This window comes from Neohortaea acidophila (assembly GCF_010093505.1).
Source record: "Neohortaea acidophila strain CBS 113389 unplaced genomic scaffold BDY17scaffold_6, whole genome shotgun sequence".
Lineage (NCBI taxonomy): Eukaryota > Fungi > Ascomycota > Dothideomycetes > Mycosphaerellales > Teratosphaeriaceae > Neohortaea > Neohortaea acidophila.
In genome coordinates, this window is record NW_022985515.1 from 744,163 (window position 1) to 760,754 (window position 16,592).

Sequence of the window (16,592 nt, forward strand, 5' to 3'; positions counted from 1 at the left end):
CGATGGCGGGGGGACGCGGTCAGCAGGGGCGCAATAGCAGCGGCCATGTTGGCCTTGCACGGGAAGTAATGGGACGGGAGGACGAACTTCACGCACCATTTTGTCCGGCGGTTGACAACATATGTCATGGAAGAGTTGATGCCAAAGAGCAGAGCGTGCGTGACAAAAGCTGGCCAAGTTTGCCGCGCGTGCCAGAAATAGATCACGGGACGAGCCGGTGTTCAGGAAGGTCACGTGACTTGCTGTACATTCACGTTCCTTCGTCACATCTACATCTTCTAACAGTGAATCGCGGGTATATCGGAAGTGAATACACTATCCTACACACTACCTCGACTCTACCTCTGTATCCCGTCACATTCATCATACTCTTGTAATCACACACGACTGCTCATGCCATCCATCATACTTCTCCCTACGACAACAAGTTCCTCAAACTCGGGCTCGCACTAGCTCCAGCAGGCGGCTGACTCTGGCTCGGCGCTCCAGCACCAGACTGACCATCTCTCATCCCCGCTGGCGTTGCACCGCTACCGCCGCCGCTCGAACTCTCCGGGCGCGCCTGGCTGGAGTGAGGAGCCGGCTGCATGTGCACGTGATGATGCTGTTGCGCAGACATATATTGCCCGTCATACTGCGGCGGGCCACGCATGGGCGGCATTTGAGGAGGCACGATGCGCATCTCCGTGCGACCCGGTCCGAAGCCCTGGTATGGAGGGGCGTGTGAGCGCGGGGGTGACTGCAAATGCGGTTGAAAGCCCGGGGCGCGCGGCGACGTTAGTCCGTTCGACATGCTTTGGTTCGGGGGAGGAGGGGGATAGTTCTGCATGGGCGAATGGCCAGGCGGGGCCTGCTGAGTGAAGTACGGCTGGCTGGGTGGAGGAGGTGGAGGCCCGTATCCATAGCTACCGCTCCTCTCATGCATTGGCTGTGATGGCGGAGGTGGCGGCGGCTGGTGGGACATTGGAGGCGCATGGAAACCATTCGGCTGCGGACCATACGGCGAGTAATTTTGTGGATGTTGCGGCTGTGGAGGAGGTGGGGGCACCGAGGGATTGTAGCCCATTGACAGTCCGAGGCCATTGACCGGATGTGGGCCAGGCACAGGAGGTGCTTGCACCGGAGGGGGTGGTGGTGCTGACGGCTCATCCCACGGCATGCGGATTGGCTGTGTAGGATCGTATGCGGGCTGTGATAGTGCTGGGTTCCCGTTCCATCGGTGCGATCCGGAGAACGGCCGTGGCGGCGAGATGATCGACGCTCGTTGCTCTTCCGGAGGCGAGGTGGGATTGAGTTTCTTCCCGAGGAAGCATTTGTGGCACAGGAATGCTTGCTTTGACTCTTCACCAGCATTCGCCGCCTCTGTTGAAGCTCGTTCGGCTTGGCCACCTTGATCCTGATATGACGAGCCCGCGTGGTTGTAACCATCATTCGCCGATCGATGCTGGCCATTGGTGATTGCACCAGAGTTCTCTCGTTGTGAAGGCGGCTGTTGTTGCTCGCGCTGCTCTCCGTTGGGTCCCGGTCGCGGATTATACCTATCGGGCATGCCATCCCAAGCCCTCCCACTGGCTCCGGGCGGCATGAACCGGATATTCTGAGCATTCGGTCTTGACGCCTGAGCCGAAGGAGCATTGCTTAAGCGATCGCGGTCAGCGTCGGAGATGTCAGCACTTGACAGTGACGCTCGCGGCGGTGACCTCGGCGGCGTAGCTTCCTTCCCGCTCGGCAGCGACTCCACCGGATGCCACTTGGGAGTGACATCAATCTTGCATCGCACACAACGCCGCTCCAGCTCGCCTTCAGGAACATCGGAGATTTGGATGCCGGCATCTTCTGCCTCTGACTTCGCATCGGCAACCGAAGACGTTCGTGCACCACGACGCACCGCAGCCGCGATACTATTTGCAGTAGACTCCCGTCGAGAACCGTTGATGGTCGCTTGCGGCACCTGCTGGCCCTTGTCTTTCGTAAGCTGAGCGAGATTGGCCTTTCGGATCGTGCCAGTGAGAGTAAGATCGGCCTGCTTGTAATTCTCAACGTAGACTTGCATCGCAGTCCTGCCCGTCTCATCCGCGATCTCGTTGACCGGATGAACGACGTTCTTGAGAACGTGCTCCTTGCACCAAATGCCGGCTGTCAGCGAGCCCGTCTCTTGGCCAAGGGTGGCTGTCGTGACCTGATCTTTGCGTGATCCCTTTACCGGCGTCACGTCGAAGCCGAAGACGTACCCAGCCTCAAACGCGCAACTAACGTGAATGTTGGCGTGACACTGGAAGCAGGAGACGCAAGCGCCCTTGTCGGAGCGAACAACGTTCTGGTGGTCCTTGTTCTTGCACAGCTTGCAGATTGCCTCGAATTTGGCAGGAGGTATGTTTTGAAACCCCTCGGCGACTTCGAGAGTCTTTGCATTGCTGAATCGGATTTCCGGCATCCACACGGCGCAGTACGCGTGGACCCAATTGTTGCCGGTCGTGCGCTTCAGTGGCTCGCGAGGCAGGATTGGCCGGTTGAGGGTGATCTGCTTGGTCGTGTATTCAGCACGCATCACGTCGGCCAATTCCTTCTCCAGGCGTTCCTTTTCCTTCTCGCGATCCGTCTTCTTCTTGTGAGTCACTCTCGACGACTCGATGAGCTCGGTCAGCGTCTCTTCCGTCAAACACAAGCAGCAAGCGTAGTCGGTGGAGACTTGGGGATTTCGGTCGTTGGTGCATTGCTCACACACCCACCTCACCCCTCCATCCATCTTTACCCCTTCATTTTCTTCTAGACCAAAGCAGAAGCGATGGACGGTGAGCTTGCAGTATGTACAAGCGATCGTGTCTCCCGAGCCCTTGCAGACGGCACACGGAAGATCGCGCCACTCCGGCTGCGCTGGAACGATGGGTGGCGGGGGCGGCGTTGGTTCCTTCGGGACAGGCGCAGGCTTCTTCTTGGCCATCTCGGACGGCAGGCCAGCATCGGTCTTGGACTTTTTCTTCAACGGTTCGCCATTCTCAATCGAAGGCAATGCGCCACCCGCGGGATCCATGCCAGCAGCGCCCATTTGTTCCGCAGCCACCAGCTCCCGCAACAGCTCTTCGTCGATTCGCCGCTTCCAAGCTCGCCCGCCGCCCTGCGCAACCTTCTTCGCAACCTCTTCCACATCTTCCCATTGAATGGCGTACTTCCGCCAGAGTCCCGCACAACGCAAGCATAATGCAAGAAGCGGTGGCTTCGTCTTGTCCTTGGGATCCTTGGCATTTTTGCCGTCAACTGCCACTGTCTGACCAGGTGCTACGCCGGGGGCCTTGCGCCATTGTCGGGAATGACTCGTGTGACAGAACTTGCACTCGAACATTCTGTTGCGCTTCACTGCCTTGTCGTTGTCGAACGCAGAGTCATCGCCATCCTTTGCCAGCGCTGCTTGGAGCACTGCGCCTGTGTCGTCGATCCTGCGCTTCCCTTTGCGGCCGCCATAATTGCCCCAGATCTCTTGGCCTTTGGGCGTCTTCTTCCAAAGGTAATAGAAGCGCACAATGTCCGCATTCGGCAGACTCGTCTTCATGTGCAGGCGAATCAATCGGTGCTCCGAGCCGTACTTGGCGACACCTTCCTCGAACTTTGTGAGGTCTTGTTTGCTGAGGACGGGTTCGTGCAGATCATGAATCCGGTGGACTTGTTGGAGTTTCTTCAGCGCTGCCTCTTGGTCGTAATTCGTATCGGTCAGCAGTTCCAGCGCTTTATCGAGGAAGTTTGCTCCAAACGGCGGGACACCGATAGCTCTGGCAAGGAGTTTGGCCCGCTTCAGGTAATCATCGACATCCGTGTCGGCATTCGGCCCTCCACTTGTCTCTGGGGATTTGAACATCAGCTTGGAAGTACATCTCGGGTCGTTTTCCGGATAGTCTTCTCCTCGTGCGATGTACCCCGGCGGCTCATCTTGGACCCATTTGGGCCGCTTGGCGCGCTCCTCTCGCTCTGCTTCAAGGGCCGCAAGTGTCTCCTTGCTGAGCTTCGTATCCTTCTTCGGACCGGTGGTTTTGTTGTATTTCTTCTTAATTTCCGCGGGCTTGACCAGCTCGACAGGTCGACCGGGCCACAAGGTAACGTTCGCCTGATGTCGCGGGCCCAAGCGCGAGCTTGCTCGAGGATATATGGCACGATCATCGTATTGCAATGCGTCTTCAACGCGACAATGTATTCCGAGATATCGCATGGGCCACATGTTCGCCAGTGCAATTTCTGCTTGTGTGGCTGGATGGTTGTCGATGACCATATCGGATCCACTCGGACTCGGCGCTCGCGTTGTGTCGTTGGAGGCGCTAGGCACCTCTTCCTCGGCGAGTTCTTCCTCTTCGACTTCGGTCACATCACCACTGACAGTTGGCGTATTGCGAGCTTCCATCTTCCTCTCCGACGCACGGCTGCAGGGTGCACAGGCCCAGGCGAATCCTCTTGAAGGCTTCTTCGGTAGCGGGGGTTGCACGCAGTTCATGTGGTAAGAGTTCTTGCATATGGCGCATTCGACAGAGTCGTTGGTCGCACAGTATTTCGCGCAGCGCTTGCAAGTCTTGACATCGCTGGTCAATTCTTTCACCCGCCCAATCTCGACGACGACAAACTTCCACCGTTCATCGAGCGCTTTTTTGACCTTCTCGGGGACGTTGATAATCTGCGAAACGGGCAAGCACTCGTACCAGCGACGGATGAAGCGGTCGAAGACTTGCACAAAGTAGAAGGAATCGCGTTCTTTCCGGTAAGCATCGAGGTCCTCGATTTCCGATCGATGCTTGATCGAACACTTGCCTCGCAGCGATGCGATAGGACAAAGATCGGAGTGCATCGTTCCATACAGCAGGCGACTGTCATTGTTGAATCGTTGAACGTCACGTGGGCGATAATACCAATTGACTCGGATGGAGTCAATCGGCGACGTCGGGTCATCAGATTTGGCGTGCAGGAATTCCATGATTCGACACAGGTAATAAGGATCGCCAGGCGGCTCGCAGACCAAGTACACGTGATCTGTGTGCAGCAGGGTTAGCTTCGAGATTCGATGCGAGGCGTCGGGCGGCCAGCGGCTTAAAGCGGGGTAGGGCCGCAACCTCAGAAAATTGGATTGCGACCACCGCTCAGGGGATTCTGGCGCGGGTGGAACTTACCGTTCACACACAGCTTGACTCCATCGTCCGCGACGAGTTCGCCATTCTTGTTCAGCTGTGACTTGCATTTTGTGAAAGTCATGACATTAGTTTCGCGCGTCAAGGAGGATGCTGTAGGCACCTTGCGCGTGCCCGTGGGCACTGACAGCGTCGACGGAGGTGGCGTTTGTGCATGCGCTGTCGCTGCTCCTGCTGCTTTGCGTTTTTTGGGCACGCTGGAAGCGACGCCAGGGGTGCCTGGAGTGGATTCTTTGGTGGTGGAAGGGCCGTTAGTACTGCCACTGCCGCTGTTCACGGCGATGAAACGCGCAAGGTCCTGTGCGCGCTTGCCATCCGTCACGTTTTGCGAGCCCGAAGCGGCGGCTGCTGCGGCGTCAGATGTCGCCTTCTGCTTGGACGTGCGTGCAGCAGAGGAGAGTTCAAAGTCCATGTCTTGGTCTTCGGCGTAGTTTGGGCGCGCGTTTCCCGTGCGGTTGCGTGATCTCGTGCCGTAGGTAGTGCTCTCCGCCGTTGATGCTTCACCAGGATCATCCGCGTTAGACATGTCGACGTTGACGTCCGATGCTTTGGGCGAATCTGGTTTGGAGGAAGCCTCGCGTGTGACCGCGGCGGCATCCTGAGGAGGTGACGCGGCGGCGGCGGTCGGTGCAGTAGGGGCGTGTTGATCGGGGACGGCCACCGTGTTGACGGCTTGAAAAGATGACGCGGTCGCTATTTGCGCCGGAGGCTCTGATGGCGGTCGTGGTGCATCATTTCCCGCCATGCTGTGGTCGGTGGGGGATTGATGGCTAGCAGCGGGCAAAGGCGAGGCGGACGCCGCGCTGGCTGCCGGCTCAGCCATCGCGATGTAAATCACCGATGGAAAACAGCCTCATCAGATGGGGGTGATGAATGCAGAATGTGTTGAGTTGGCCGCGGGGTGGACGATACAGGTGGCGAGTGTGGGTGCACACACCGCATGTGAGCAGATGGCGTCAATCCCGTCGCGGTGGTGAATGACTCGCGAACTATTTGTACAAGAGCTTGGGGGGAAACAAAAGACAAAGAGAAGTGCAAGGCAGAAGACGGAGGAGTTGATGAGGGAGCGCGGGCGTTGAGCGCGTGAAAGGCAGAGAAGGTGCGGTCACGCGATGCGGGCGTGGAGATGGGGGGAGGGATGAAAGAATGAACGGGATGCAAGATGAAGAGAGATGGGCGTTATGGGCATGCCGCTATCCCGGGAGGATCCATCCAGTCCCTCGTTGCACTAGTCCGCCAGCCGAGAACATCACAAAGTTATTTCGACTGCACCTCGTCGCTCGTGCGCTGACACATAGGGTTCATCCTGCATTCACCCCCGGCGTTGTTCGTGGGGTTTTGTTGGTCGTGGTCTGATGCGAAAATGTCCGCCGTGAATTGCACCTTACTGACACAGTGCCTCGCTCAGGCCGGCATCCCCGAGGCGAGGCCTGCGTCTCGTCCTCATATTCCTCCAGCAATTCTTAGCGCGAGGGTTAGCGAGCTGATTGGCTGCGAAGTCTAACCTGGCAGCTTCATCGGGGCGCGGCCCATTTGGCATGTACTTGGTTTCGTGTTGGGCCATCGACGCTCCCGCCACTTGACGCTCTACAGGTCATCGGGGCAATTGGATGTGCATCATCGCGACCGCTTACTTCACGTTTGCATACTGTTTCCTTTTTCCTCTTCGCCAGCGTCGTCAGGCGGCCCCAGCAGTAAGCCTACGTCATCCGAATCGCCAAATGCCCACATTCGAACCCGCCAAGGCCATCGAGCACACGTCGACATAGCTGGTCCCTATTTTGGCCGGACGCGGTGAAGGGGGGACTGATCTCTTTCCGCACTCGCTCCCTTCGTGTCTACGTGGTCGTCGGGAGAAAGGCGGGTGCCGATCGGCAAGATTAGAGTTTAGCTTCCGAATAAGTTCGATCGCTCCGTGTCAGAATTCGAGGTTTCTGTCAACGACACTTCCTAATTTCATTGGTGCTACGACTCATTTTATCCCTCGCCCACCCTTTCTGTGCACCCTTGGATGGCTCGTGGCGTGGAATGCTGCGAACAGCACTATCACGCCGCATGATGAGCTCCGGAACGCCACGCGTCGCCATCCCCAAGAATGGCGTCGACTATCGCGGCAAAATTGTCTTGGCTCCCATGGTGCGATCGGGCGAATGTCCGTCCAGGCTGTTGGCGCTGAAGTATGGCGCCGACCTGGTCTGGGGCCCCGAAACCATCGACAGGGCTCTCATCGGCACTGTCAGACGGGAGAACGCTCTCACAAACACCCTCGACTTTACTCGTTTCTCTTCCAACGGTGCCAAGAACCCTACCATCGCCCCCGAACAAAGGGAGAGCGTCATCTATCGTCTGCACCCTGGACGGGAAGGCCGCAGACTGATCTACCAGATTGGCACGTCCAACCCGGAGACTGCCGTCCAGGCATCGAAACTCATTGCCGCCGATGTTGCCGGCATCGACGTGAACGCTGGATGTCCAAAACCGTTCAGTACTCTGGGTGGTATGGGCGCAGCTTTGCTCAAGACTCCGGACAAGCTTTGTTCCATTCTCGAAGCTCTCGTACAGGAGGTCGGCAAGCCCTACGAAATAGGCATCAGCGTCAAAATCCGCATCCTGGACAAGGCCGAAGACACCGAAGCGCTTGTCCGGAGACTGTGCGCAACCGGGATCACCGGACTGACTGTTCACTGTCGTACAACACCCATGCGGCCACGAGAGAAGGCGATTCGAGATCAGCTCAAGATGGTCGCCGACGTCTGTCGAGAGGCCGGCGTGGCATGTCTCATGAACGGCGATGTGACGTCCCGCGATGAAGCCTTGGCTCTGATTCAAGAGTTCGGGGTCGACGGTGCAATGATTGCCACCGCAGCGGAAACGAACTCATCCGTGTTTCGCCCTAGCTCGGAAGGAGGTCGAGCGCCTTGGGAAGAGGTCGTGAAGGAATACGTCAAGACCGCCATGGAAGTGGAGAACCGCTGGGGCAACACGAAATATCTACTCGGGCAGATGATCCCGGGCAAGCAACCAGCGTACAAGGCGATGACGGCTACCAAGAGCTACAGCGAGTTGGTTAAAGCTTTAGGGTACGAAGCGGATCTTGGTGAGATGGCGCAGGACGTGGATCGCCGGCTCGAAATCGGCACGTTTGAGAAGCCGAAGATGTCCAAAGCGGAGCGCAAGAAGGCCAACAAGGCAACAACGCAACAGAGTGAGCAGACGCCCAACGGATCTGCGGAATCAAAAACCTTGACGCAGGCCATGACTGGCGCGAAGCGGACAGCGGACGTCGCGCAGCTCGATATGCCTCTGGACGTTTCGCGGGACAGAGGACCAGCAAGTGTGCCTGAGCATGCGTCCACACTGGCCGTCTAAAATGCCGTAATGCAAACCTCCTCCACTCACTCTGCCGCTTGCTGAGGTCTATCTTCCGATTGACGTGGACACCAAGAGCTGGAACCACAACTAGACGATGATAGAAACATAGCGAGCTGGAAAACGTTCAACTCAACCCTTTTTATTTCGAGAGGCGATCAAGCCGAAGACTCAAAATCTGATTCTCTGATCAAGTCATCGCTATCCTTCCTGATTCCTCCTCCTGCTATGAATGGCAGGATGTAATCGAGCGGGAACAATGCGCCCCGAAACTCCATCAGCACATCATAGTCTCTACCCCCGTAATCCCCCGAAAGCAGCGAAAGCGAGCGAGCGATCGAGCGATCGAGCCTACTTAGACCCATCCTCCACCCCCTCCTCACCCTCCTCCTCAGCTTTGACGGACACCTCACGACCAGCATCCCCCTCCGCCTCTCCATCCTCGCCGTCGCCTTCCTCAACATCAGCAGCAGCAACAACAGCGGCGCCCTTCTTCCCCCCACGCTTAGCAGCAGCGCCCTTCTTCCCCTTCTTCGCGACAGTCGTCTCGGCCGCAGCAGCCTCCTCATCAGCGTCCTCCTGCACTTCAGCGGCTTTGCGCTTCTTGGCCCCCTTGGCGCCACCAGCGGCTTTCTTCTCCTTGACCTCCGCCCCGTTACCGATAGTCGCGCCGTTCGCTTTAGCAGCCGCCTCGACCTTCTTCAGAGCGCGCAACGTGACGGTTTTGAACGAGGCGGTCTTGACTTTGGGGTCGTATTGCGCTGCTGCGGCGTCCCAGTTGACCTGTGGTGACGGAATGGTTAGCTGTCTTGAGTGATGTGTGGGTTTTGGGGGAGGGGAGATGCGTACGGCTTGCGTGTTCTCGGAGTTGAGGAAGCAGCAGGCGAAGCGGTGGATGTCGGTCTCGTTGCCGAGCTCTTTGGCTGCTGTGTACGACATTGTGGGTGGTTGTGGGTGGTGGTTGTTTGGTAGGTTGTGTAGTTGTGGTGGGTGGATGGGTGGGTGTTTGGTTGAGTGAGAGCGAGAGGAGCAGAGTGGTTGTAGGTGGTTTTGTTGGAGAAGAGCAGAAGGTGGAAGAAGATATAGTGGCGAGGATTTGAAAGGGAGCAGGCGAAGGAAAAGATCACGCGGTGCGATGGTGACGCGATCAGACTCACTTCCGCAGTTCACTCGACCGCATCAACAAGTTCACATGTCAAACTCTCACTTCAAACGGAGCAAAAGCTTTGATTCACCTTCCCTCACCCGCTTTGACGCCCAACGCAATGCAAGACAGTTTCCGGCCTGTTCGTAGCGTACAATCAGCTATGAATGATGCGACTTCTTCACTCTGAGCTGCCCCTCGAACATCAACCTATCCAATGCCGCAGCGACCGTCAAGGTTCCTCCAATCACCGCGCACACTCCCACCAGGAAGCCCGAGAATGAATAGGCTCGGACTTCGCGGTTGATGACTCTCAGGGGCGAGATGTCCTGTTGTGGAAGAAGGTTAGCAGGCATGTCAGATGACGATGACGGAGAAGCGGAAGGGGAAAAACGTACGTAGGAGAAGAAGACACCCGGAATGCCACCTCGAGCATGTAACCGCTCTTTATGTCCCTGATCATCGGCAGACCCACCGCCGATGGCGCGGTGATGAGCAGTCACGGAGTACTGATTCGTGTCAATGCTGCCCTTGTCTCCAACGCCGTAGCCACCCAGTTTGACCAGCTCGTGCGGGATGTCGAGGACGGTCCATGTGGGTTTCCATCCGAGCGGGAGCCAGGTGGTCGATACCACTTTGACAAAGTACATGTAATTGAATGCCTTCTCGTCCGTCTTTTGCTCGGTGGCGTCCAGGGGGTTCATGTGGTTCTGCGTCCACTGCACTCCGTTCGTTCCCACTCGCTCGGCGAGGTTCACCGGCAGTTCCGGCCCGAATCGGAGGGTGTGGATTTGGTGCGTGAAGGTGTGCACGATGCCAGGAGAGTCACGGGCATCGGTGAAGTAGTTGTCCAAATCGTGGACATGCAAATTGCCGTTCGAGAATGACTTGCCGGGGGCGAAATGGAAGTTGCCCACCACCTTGTTGACTCGAATGCTGCCTTCAATTCGACATCCCTCGGCGCGTTGCTCGTCAAGGTGTTCGCCGTAATGCTCTCTCTCGCATTGCTCCACGCCGTTTCCCCTCCCAAAAGACCACGAAATGCTAGCGTACGCATCCCGCACTTCCTGGCACGTCTGGCAACACCCTTTCTTGAGCCCGTTCTCTGGCGCCGGCGCTCCATAGCACTCGCCACAGTAGTTTGGATCCAGGTGCTCCAGCGCCTCCCGTTCTTCATTCAACATGAGCTGCTGAGCCGACGCTCCGGGTACTTCACCCCCTCCCTCCTGGTGCGGCCGTAACCTGACCTTCGACACACCATGCATGACACCGGTCTGCACCTCGCCCGACACATCCATGACGTCCAGCGTCAGGAGTTCGCAGGGCACACGGGGGAAAGAGATGTTCATGTGGATCTCCATCTTCTCGTCTCGGCCCTTGTCGACGACGATTTCGGTCTGGATGAGCACGCGGCGGTACTGCGCCCATTCGGACCAGGTGAGGTAGAGGATGAGGAGGAGCGAGAGGAGGGTCAGGGTGCCGCCGGAGGTGGTTCGGACGCGCGCATCCTCGACGGTTTTGGTGAAGGCATCGAGCCGGTGGAATCGACTCTTTGCAGGCATGGTGGGGGGAAGGCAGCGCAAGGGCTGCGGGTGCGAGAAGGGTGTGCGCGCTCTATCGTGATAGAAGAAAGACTGGCTATTGCTGATGTAGCTCGGGATGCATTGGGTCTGGTACGCTGGGGTTGGATGGCATTGGCATTGCTTGTCTCGTGGTCGTCTGGCGGAATTGTGAAATTGGACAACTGGCGCGGCTGTCCCTGAATCTCCATGCATCGCGCTAAGCCACGATGGGAAGGCGCCACGTTTATTAACCAGCTTTTGGTTAAGGCATTTGATGGATGAGATCACCGCGACCTGTCCACTTCCTGTGCGCGTGTAGACGGTCAAGCTCCCTTTGTCTCTCCTTAGCCTATACATCGGCACATCCAAACGACAAAGGCGCCTGCGTCTAGTCGTCTCGGTAGTCAAGGATGCAATGAGCACCATCACCCAGCTCATCGACCAACTCGCCCAAATCAGCGATTCCCTCAAAGCGACCAACACCCTCATCACCCGCCTCTCCAAACTCCCCTTCTCCCCCGGCACCGAGTCCCTCGACGATCCCCACAGCGTCCGCATCGAGCTCGCCCAAGACATCCACGATAGCTTGAAGCAATTGGAAGAAGACCTAGAACTTCTCAAGCAGGAAGCGGAGGATCTCAACACCACCAGCCATACCGGGGGATATCGGCGGCGCGAGAGTACTGACGACCGCGAGCGAGAGAGAACCCGATTGACCGCGCACACCACCAAACTCGAAGAAGACCTCCGTAGCTCACGGTCACATTTCCGACGCGCTCAGCTCAACGCGAAGAAGGCCTCGGAAGCGGCCAAGAGGAAAGAGCGGGAACTCGTTCTCGCGACCCTCTCCAACCCGGAGCCTGTACCTCAGACAAACGGCAATAGAACAGGCGACCTCTTTGCCGGCCGCCGCACTCCTCAGCCTAAGCAGAGAGGAACGAAAGAAGAGCAAGAAGTCGACGCCTCCACCTCCGTCACCACTGCGCTCCGCCGCACGCACGACCTCCTCTCCACCGAGCTCAGTCGATCGCTTTTTGCACAAGAAACCTTTGACCAATCGACCGCTGCTCTCGCCGAGCTAGGCGAGAAATACGACAGTCTCGATTCGGTGCTGAAGAACAGCCGCGAACTGCTAGGCACTCTACTCCGGAGTCAAAAGAGCGATACGTGGTACTTGGAAACCGCCTTCTACATCCTCATCACCACCCTCGTCTGGTTGATCTTCCGCCGCATTTTACTGTGGCCGTTCATTCGCCTACCAATCTTCCTCTTCAGGTGGATTCTGTGGAAACCGATCTGGTGGTTCTTGTATCTGACAGGCGTTGTCACTACGGGGACTACTGCAGCACAGGGAACGGTCGCTAGATCATCGACCAGAGCACCACTGATCGTCCAACCCAGCGCTGCAAAGGGTAGTATACCGCGCTTTGAGGAAGGTATGGCAGAAAAGCTACGACAAGGTGGCGGGGTTCCCGTTGGTGCTGGCGGCTCGCAGGCGAAGGAGGGACGCGAGAACGTTCTCGATGGGGAGATGAGCGAACGCATTGGTCGTATGGCTGAGGAGCGGCAAAAGCAGCAAGAAGGGGGAGAGAAGAAGGAAGTCAAGCGGGGAGACGGCACCGTCTTGCAGGAAAGGGAAAGCGAGCCACCAAACCCGCGGAAGAAGATGTTTGAGGCGGATGTGGAGGATGCGAAGCAGCGGGAGAGGCAGCAGGATCAGGGGAGGGATGAGCTATGAGCGTCTCTCGTTATGTAACTTGTATCTTGCGAAGCGTGGTTACTGCATCTCATGCAGACGCCCTTTGCACTTCGACGTCACTGCTCACGTTGATGAGCCTCACCCTCCTTTCGCAATCGGTCACTGCAAGCATAGTGTGGCTTCATGTCATAGTCCCATGTCAACATCAATTGTCCGCCGTGCACCAAACCCCAACTTGCAGGAATAACAAGTCCCAATCCATCATAGACCAAGCAAGCAAAGAATCAAGTATAATTCACCACCTCCTTCACAACCCAAACCTCTCCATTCGCAACCCGACTCACCACCCCTTCAACCTCCACACTCCCCGGCATAACAAGCGTCTTCCCATCCCTCTTCTCCCACCACACCGTCCCCCCGCCCAAACTCTGCACCTTCTCCCCCTCCTTCCAAGGCGACACAGGCACAATATGCGCCTCAGCAAAGCGCCTCAGATTCCTCTGCGCGCGGTCCTCGCCTTCCGAACCAGAATACGCTTCAGCTCCTAGCGCAGCGTACTCTCTCGCATCCTCCCACGGTTTGCGAGGGAGGGATGTGATTGCGCGATTCAGCGGCGCGAGCACCGTCGTGTTTTGATTCCCGTTGTTGAGGCGGGAAGACACGGAGGGGATGTCGAGGGTGAAGCCGGCGAAGATTTGGATGGAGGGCTGCGTGCCGAGGACGTCGCTGAGGATTACGTCGCCCGTGGGGGGGCCGGAGCTGGGGTTGTCGTTGTCTGTGTTCGAGGGCGGGAGTTGAATTCCTGGGTTGTTTAGTTGATTGCCTGCCATGGGCTTTTGATTCAGGCGGTCGGGTGTGCGGGCGCCTGGTGCTGCCGGCTGTTTGCGGTCGGTGAAGAAGGGGATGAGCTGGGCGGAGGAGGTGAGGGCGAGGGCGGCGAGGGCGACAAATGCTGTGCGCTTCATCGTATACACTGGGTGGACTTGAAGATGTTGGTGGTAGGTATGTCGTGTCTTTGTGATCACGGTGTTCGCCCAGTGTTGCGGTGCGTCATCCCATCCATCGACGAATGGTCCGTGCACGTTTCCGAAAGCGGAAAGTACTGCCCGCGCGAGGCCTGAACGAGAAGCCAGCCGTGGAAACGGAGTGGTGCAGATTAAGTACGTCTATCATCTGATGCTGCGAGAGGGCCACGGAGCTAGGAGTCTATCACTGCTCTCCTTCGCTCCTCACGACCCATGATGCCCATCTCAGCTCCTCATAGCAAGCACTTCAGCAACGCTCCCACCCATTTCACAACGGGTAGCCATGTAGCAATCACACCCCATCCTCCTTCATCTCTCATCGCTTGCCCAAATCCACCTTCTTCAACGCCTTCGTAACAGCCCAGTCACTGCCCCTCTTAACCGGGCGAGCGCGGAGTTCATCCAGAATCGCAAGCAGCGACAGCCAGCCTAGAAGCGAAGAAAAGCACAAGTCAGAAGATCAGCGTTCCTTGAGGCAGAAGTGCAACCCCTTTCCCCTCCCCCTCTCCCTTCTCGCGTTCCTTTTCGCGGAGGAGAGAAGGGAAAAGATGGAAGACAAGGTTACATCTGCAGGATGGTCTCGAGAGTGGCCCAACCTGGGGTGTGCATGAGCGTCGCGCCCATGGCGGCGTCGTGGCTTACGGCGATGTGGCAGAGGAGTTGTTCTTCGTCCTGTGAGAGGTGCGATGGGGTCAGTTTTTGTTTGGGAAAATGGGTAGGAGGGAGATGTCTTACCTTGCTCAGCACACCGAGTCCGCGAATGAAGCATAGCAGGTGAAAGTCGGAGACGGCGAGCACGCCCTGCGCGGTGTCCAGCGCCACTCGGTTGCTGCCCGCTCGCAGCTGCGTCTGGAGATCTCGTGGTTCTTGTGCCTCGCCGATTGCTTCTCTGTTCTCTATCGCGAAAGCGTTCTTCACAAATTGCGGTACTGCCTCGTTGGGGAAGCCGTGAGTGAGCGTCACGAGCAAGTATTCCACGGGGAAGCTGGGCTTCGCGTTCTCTTGCACGTTCGCGCCGTATTCGTTGATGCGGCGGTAGAAGACTTCGGGAATGTATCGCACGCGACCCAGCTCGTTTTCTTCGTCCTCATCCTGCACAAGCATCACACTCGGCTCGGCGGAGGCTTCGACGATGTCGGCGCGGACCATCTCCACGGCAGCGTTCGTTGCTTGATATGCGGATATGCCGATGTTGCCGTCTGCATCTCCGCTGACCACGCACGTGACAAAGTTGCTGCCGAACTGTCCCGTCTCGCTCCACTTGCTGGGTCGGGGGTATTTTGCTTGGTATCGCGAGGCGAACATGATCTCCAAAGAGGATAGGAGGAAGGAGTCGATGTGTCTCTTGCATACCGCATTCCCTTGGCTGTCATCTTCGGGGCGCAAGAGATCGGTGAAGATCACGCCCACTCTTTGCAGTCCACACAACGATGCTAGCTCATCGATGGAGTTTTCATTCTCCCACTCGCCTAATGTGACACCGTCGATCTCGTCTAGTTGTGGCGGCTCGTATATGGCTTCCACGACCGCTTTGGTGCCCAGTGGGACCTCTTCGTATTGTTCGTAGTGGCCATACAAGAAGCCAATTCGCTGAGCGCCACCGGAACGCCTCCAGAAGTTCAGGAAGGAATCCACAATCTGCGGATCGGCAAACTCCACATGGTCCACCATGCGGAACTCCTGCGGCTGGAGGGTGATTGCGGAGGGCTGGCACTTGGTGCAAATGCCTTTGGGGAAGGGTGGGTGACCGGAAGGACAGTCAGGTCTGACGCGGTAGTAGGGTTCGGCCAAGGGAGGCATGTACGAGCTTCCCGACTCGTACTTGTTCTTGCCCTGGTTCAGTTTCCGGAGATAGGAGTGGTATGACAAGTGCTTGATCTTCCTCTCGCTCAGGTATTCCTTGTTGTAGGGCTCGAGCGGCATGCAGTAGTCGCACATGCCCATCTGTCCGTGTTTGCACAGCTTCTCGTCTCGTTTCCTGTGAGTCTTGCCATCCTGCTTGTCTAACCGATCGTCCAGCTCCGACTGTTTGACCTTTTCCCATGGATTCTTGACGAGCTGCTGAGCCTGTGCCGAAGGGATGGCTATGCTGGAGATGTCTTCTTCGGGAGCAACATCTTTCCCACTCAGTCGGTTCGCTGGTACAGAGTGGCCGTTGGCGGTGGGCTGTTCTTGCTTGTAGTCGAGGAAGATTTGCGAGCCGTGGGTGAGGCCCAGTCGGGCAAAGGTGACGCCGCGAAGCGACTGGATCGCCCGTGACTCGGTGCTCTGCGGTTTCGGACTGATGGTGACGGTGGATGGGACTACATCTTTCGGGAGCTTCTCGAGGATGTCGGGGAGGACGGTGGAGATGTCGGTGGTGCTCTGCACTTCGAGGCGGAATGTGCCTTCGCGGCTCTGGAATCGAAGGATCATACTGGCGATGTCGGCGTGAGTGGCGGATAGATGGAGGGGATGGGAGAAAGCCGGCGAGAGAGGAGTGGTGAGAGAGGTGTCAACAGCAGTGTCATAGAGATGACTGTAGAAGAGATGGCATCTTCACACGCGTCGCTTTCCGCCTCGCTCTATCCTCTTCGATGTGCAAGTGCGGAATTCACAGGCAGCTCTCGTATTATGCAAGCCGATGAGCTA

At 57.4% G+C, this 16,592-nt stretch overlaps 7 protein-coding genes across 7 annotated transcripts; 2 read left to right on the top strand and 5 right to left on the bottom strand.

Moving 5' to 3' along the window:
* Nucleotides 1-415: 415 nt before the first annotated feature.
* On the bottom strand, nucleotides 416-5,985 carry BDY17DRAFT_324851 (uncharacterized protein; the record flags this gene model as incomplete). The annotated part of the gene is made up of 2 exons (XM_033737275.1): nucleotides 416-5,007; nucleotides 5,145-5,985. 2 exons carry the CDS (start codon nucleotides 5,983-5,985, stop codon nucleotides 416-418), a joined length of 5,433 nt encoding a protein of 1,810 aa, XP_033589146.1.
* A 1,235-nt stretch (nucleotides 5,986-7,220) lies between these two features.
* BDY17DRAFT_317214 (uncharacterized protein) lies at nucleotides 7,221-8,531 on the top strand (the record flags this gene model as incomplete). The annotated part of the gene is made up of 1 exon (XM_033736073.1): nucleotides 7,221-8,531. The coding sequence occupies one exon, from the start codon at nucleotides 7,221-7,223 to the stop codon at nucleotides 8,529-8,531; it is 1,311 nt and encodes a 436-aa protein (XP_033589147.1).
* A 351-nt stretch (nucleotides 8,532-8,882) lies between these two features.
* Nucleotides 8,883-9,470, bottom strand: BDY17DRAFT_311032 (uncharacterized protein; the record flags this gene model as incomplete). Its single annotated transcript, XM_033735494.1, has 1 exon — nucleotides 8,883-9,470. One exon carries the CDS (start codon nucleotides 9,468-9,470, stop codon nucleotides 8,883-8,885), a length of 588 nt encoding a protein of 195 aa, XP_033589148.1.
* Nucleotides 9,471-9,836: 366 nt separating this feature from the next.
* On the bottom strand, nucleotides 9,837-11,237 carry BDY17DRAFT_251974 (endoplasmic reticulum vesicle transporter-domain-containing protein; the record flags this gene model as incomplete). Its single annotated transcript, XM_033731212.1, has 2 exons — nucleotides 9,837-10,004; nucleotides 10,074-11,237. The coding sequence occupies 2 exons, from the start codon at nucleotides 11,235-11,237 to the stop codon at nucleotides 9,837-9,839; spliced, it is 1,332 nt and encodes a 443-aa protein (XP_033589149.1).
* Nucleotides 11,238-11,667: 430 nt separating this feature from the next.
* BDY17DRAFT_235843 (uncharacterized protein) lies at nucleotides 11,668-12,954 on the top strand (the record flags this gene model as incomplete). The annotated part of the gene is made up of 1 exon (XM_033730293.1): nucleotides 11,668-12,954. A coding segment is annotated over one exon (1,287 nt), but the record flags the coding sequence as incomplete, so codon positions are not given.
* Nucleotides 12,955-13,001: 47 nt separating this feature from the next.
* BDY17DRAFT_162311 (uncharacterized protein) lies at nucleotides 13,002-13,986 on the bottom strand. Its single transcript, XM_033729729.1, has one exon. It carries the CDS (start codon nucleotides 13,899-13,901, stop codon nucleotides 13,221-13,223), a length of 681 nt encoding a protein of 226 aa, XP_033589151.1. The 5' UTR covers nucleotides 13,902-13,986; the 3' UTR covers nucleotides 13,002-13,220.
* Nucleotides 13,987-14,064: 78 nt separating this feature from the next.
* BDY17DRAFT_267061 (NPL4 family-domain-containing protein) lies at nucleotides 14,065-16,571 on the bottom strand. Its single transcript, XM_033731907.1, has 2 exons — nucleotides 14,697-16,571; nucleotides 14,065-14,633 (listed from the first exon to the last, which is right to left on the bottom strand). The coding sequence occupies exons 1-2, from the start codon at nucleotides 16,374-16,376 to the stop codon at nucleotides 14,523-14,525; spliced, it is 1,791 nt and encodes a 596-aa protein (XP_033589152.1). The 5' UTR covers nucleotides 16,377-16,571; the 3' UTR covers nucleotides 14,065-14,522.
* Between the last annotated feature and the right edge of the window lie 21 nt (nucleotides 16,572-16,592).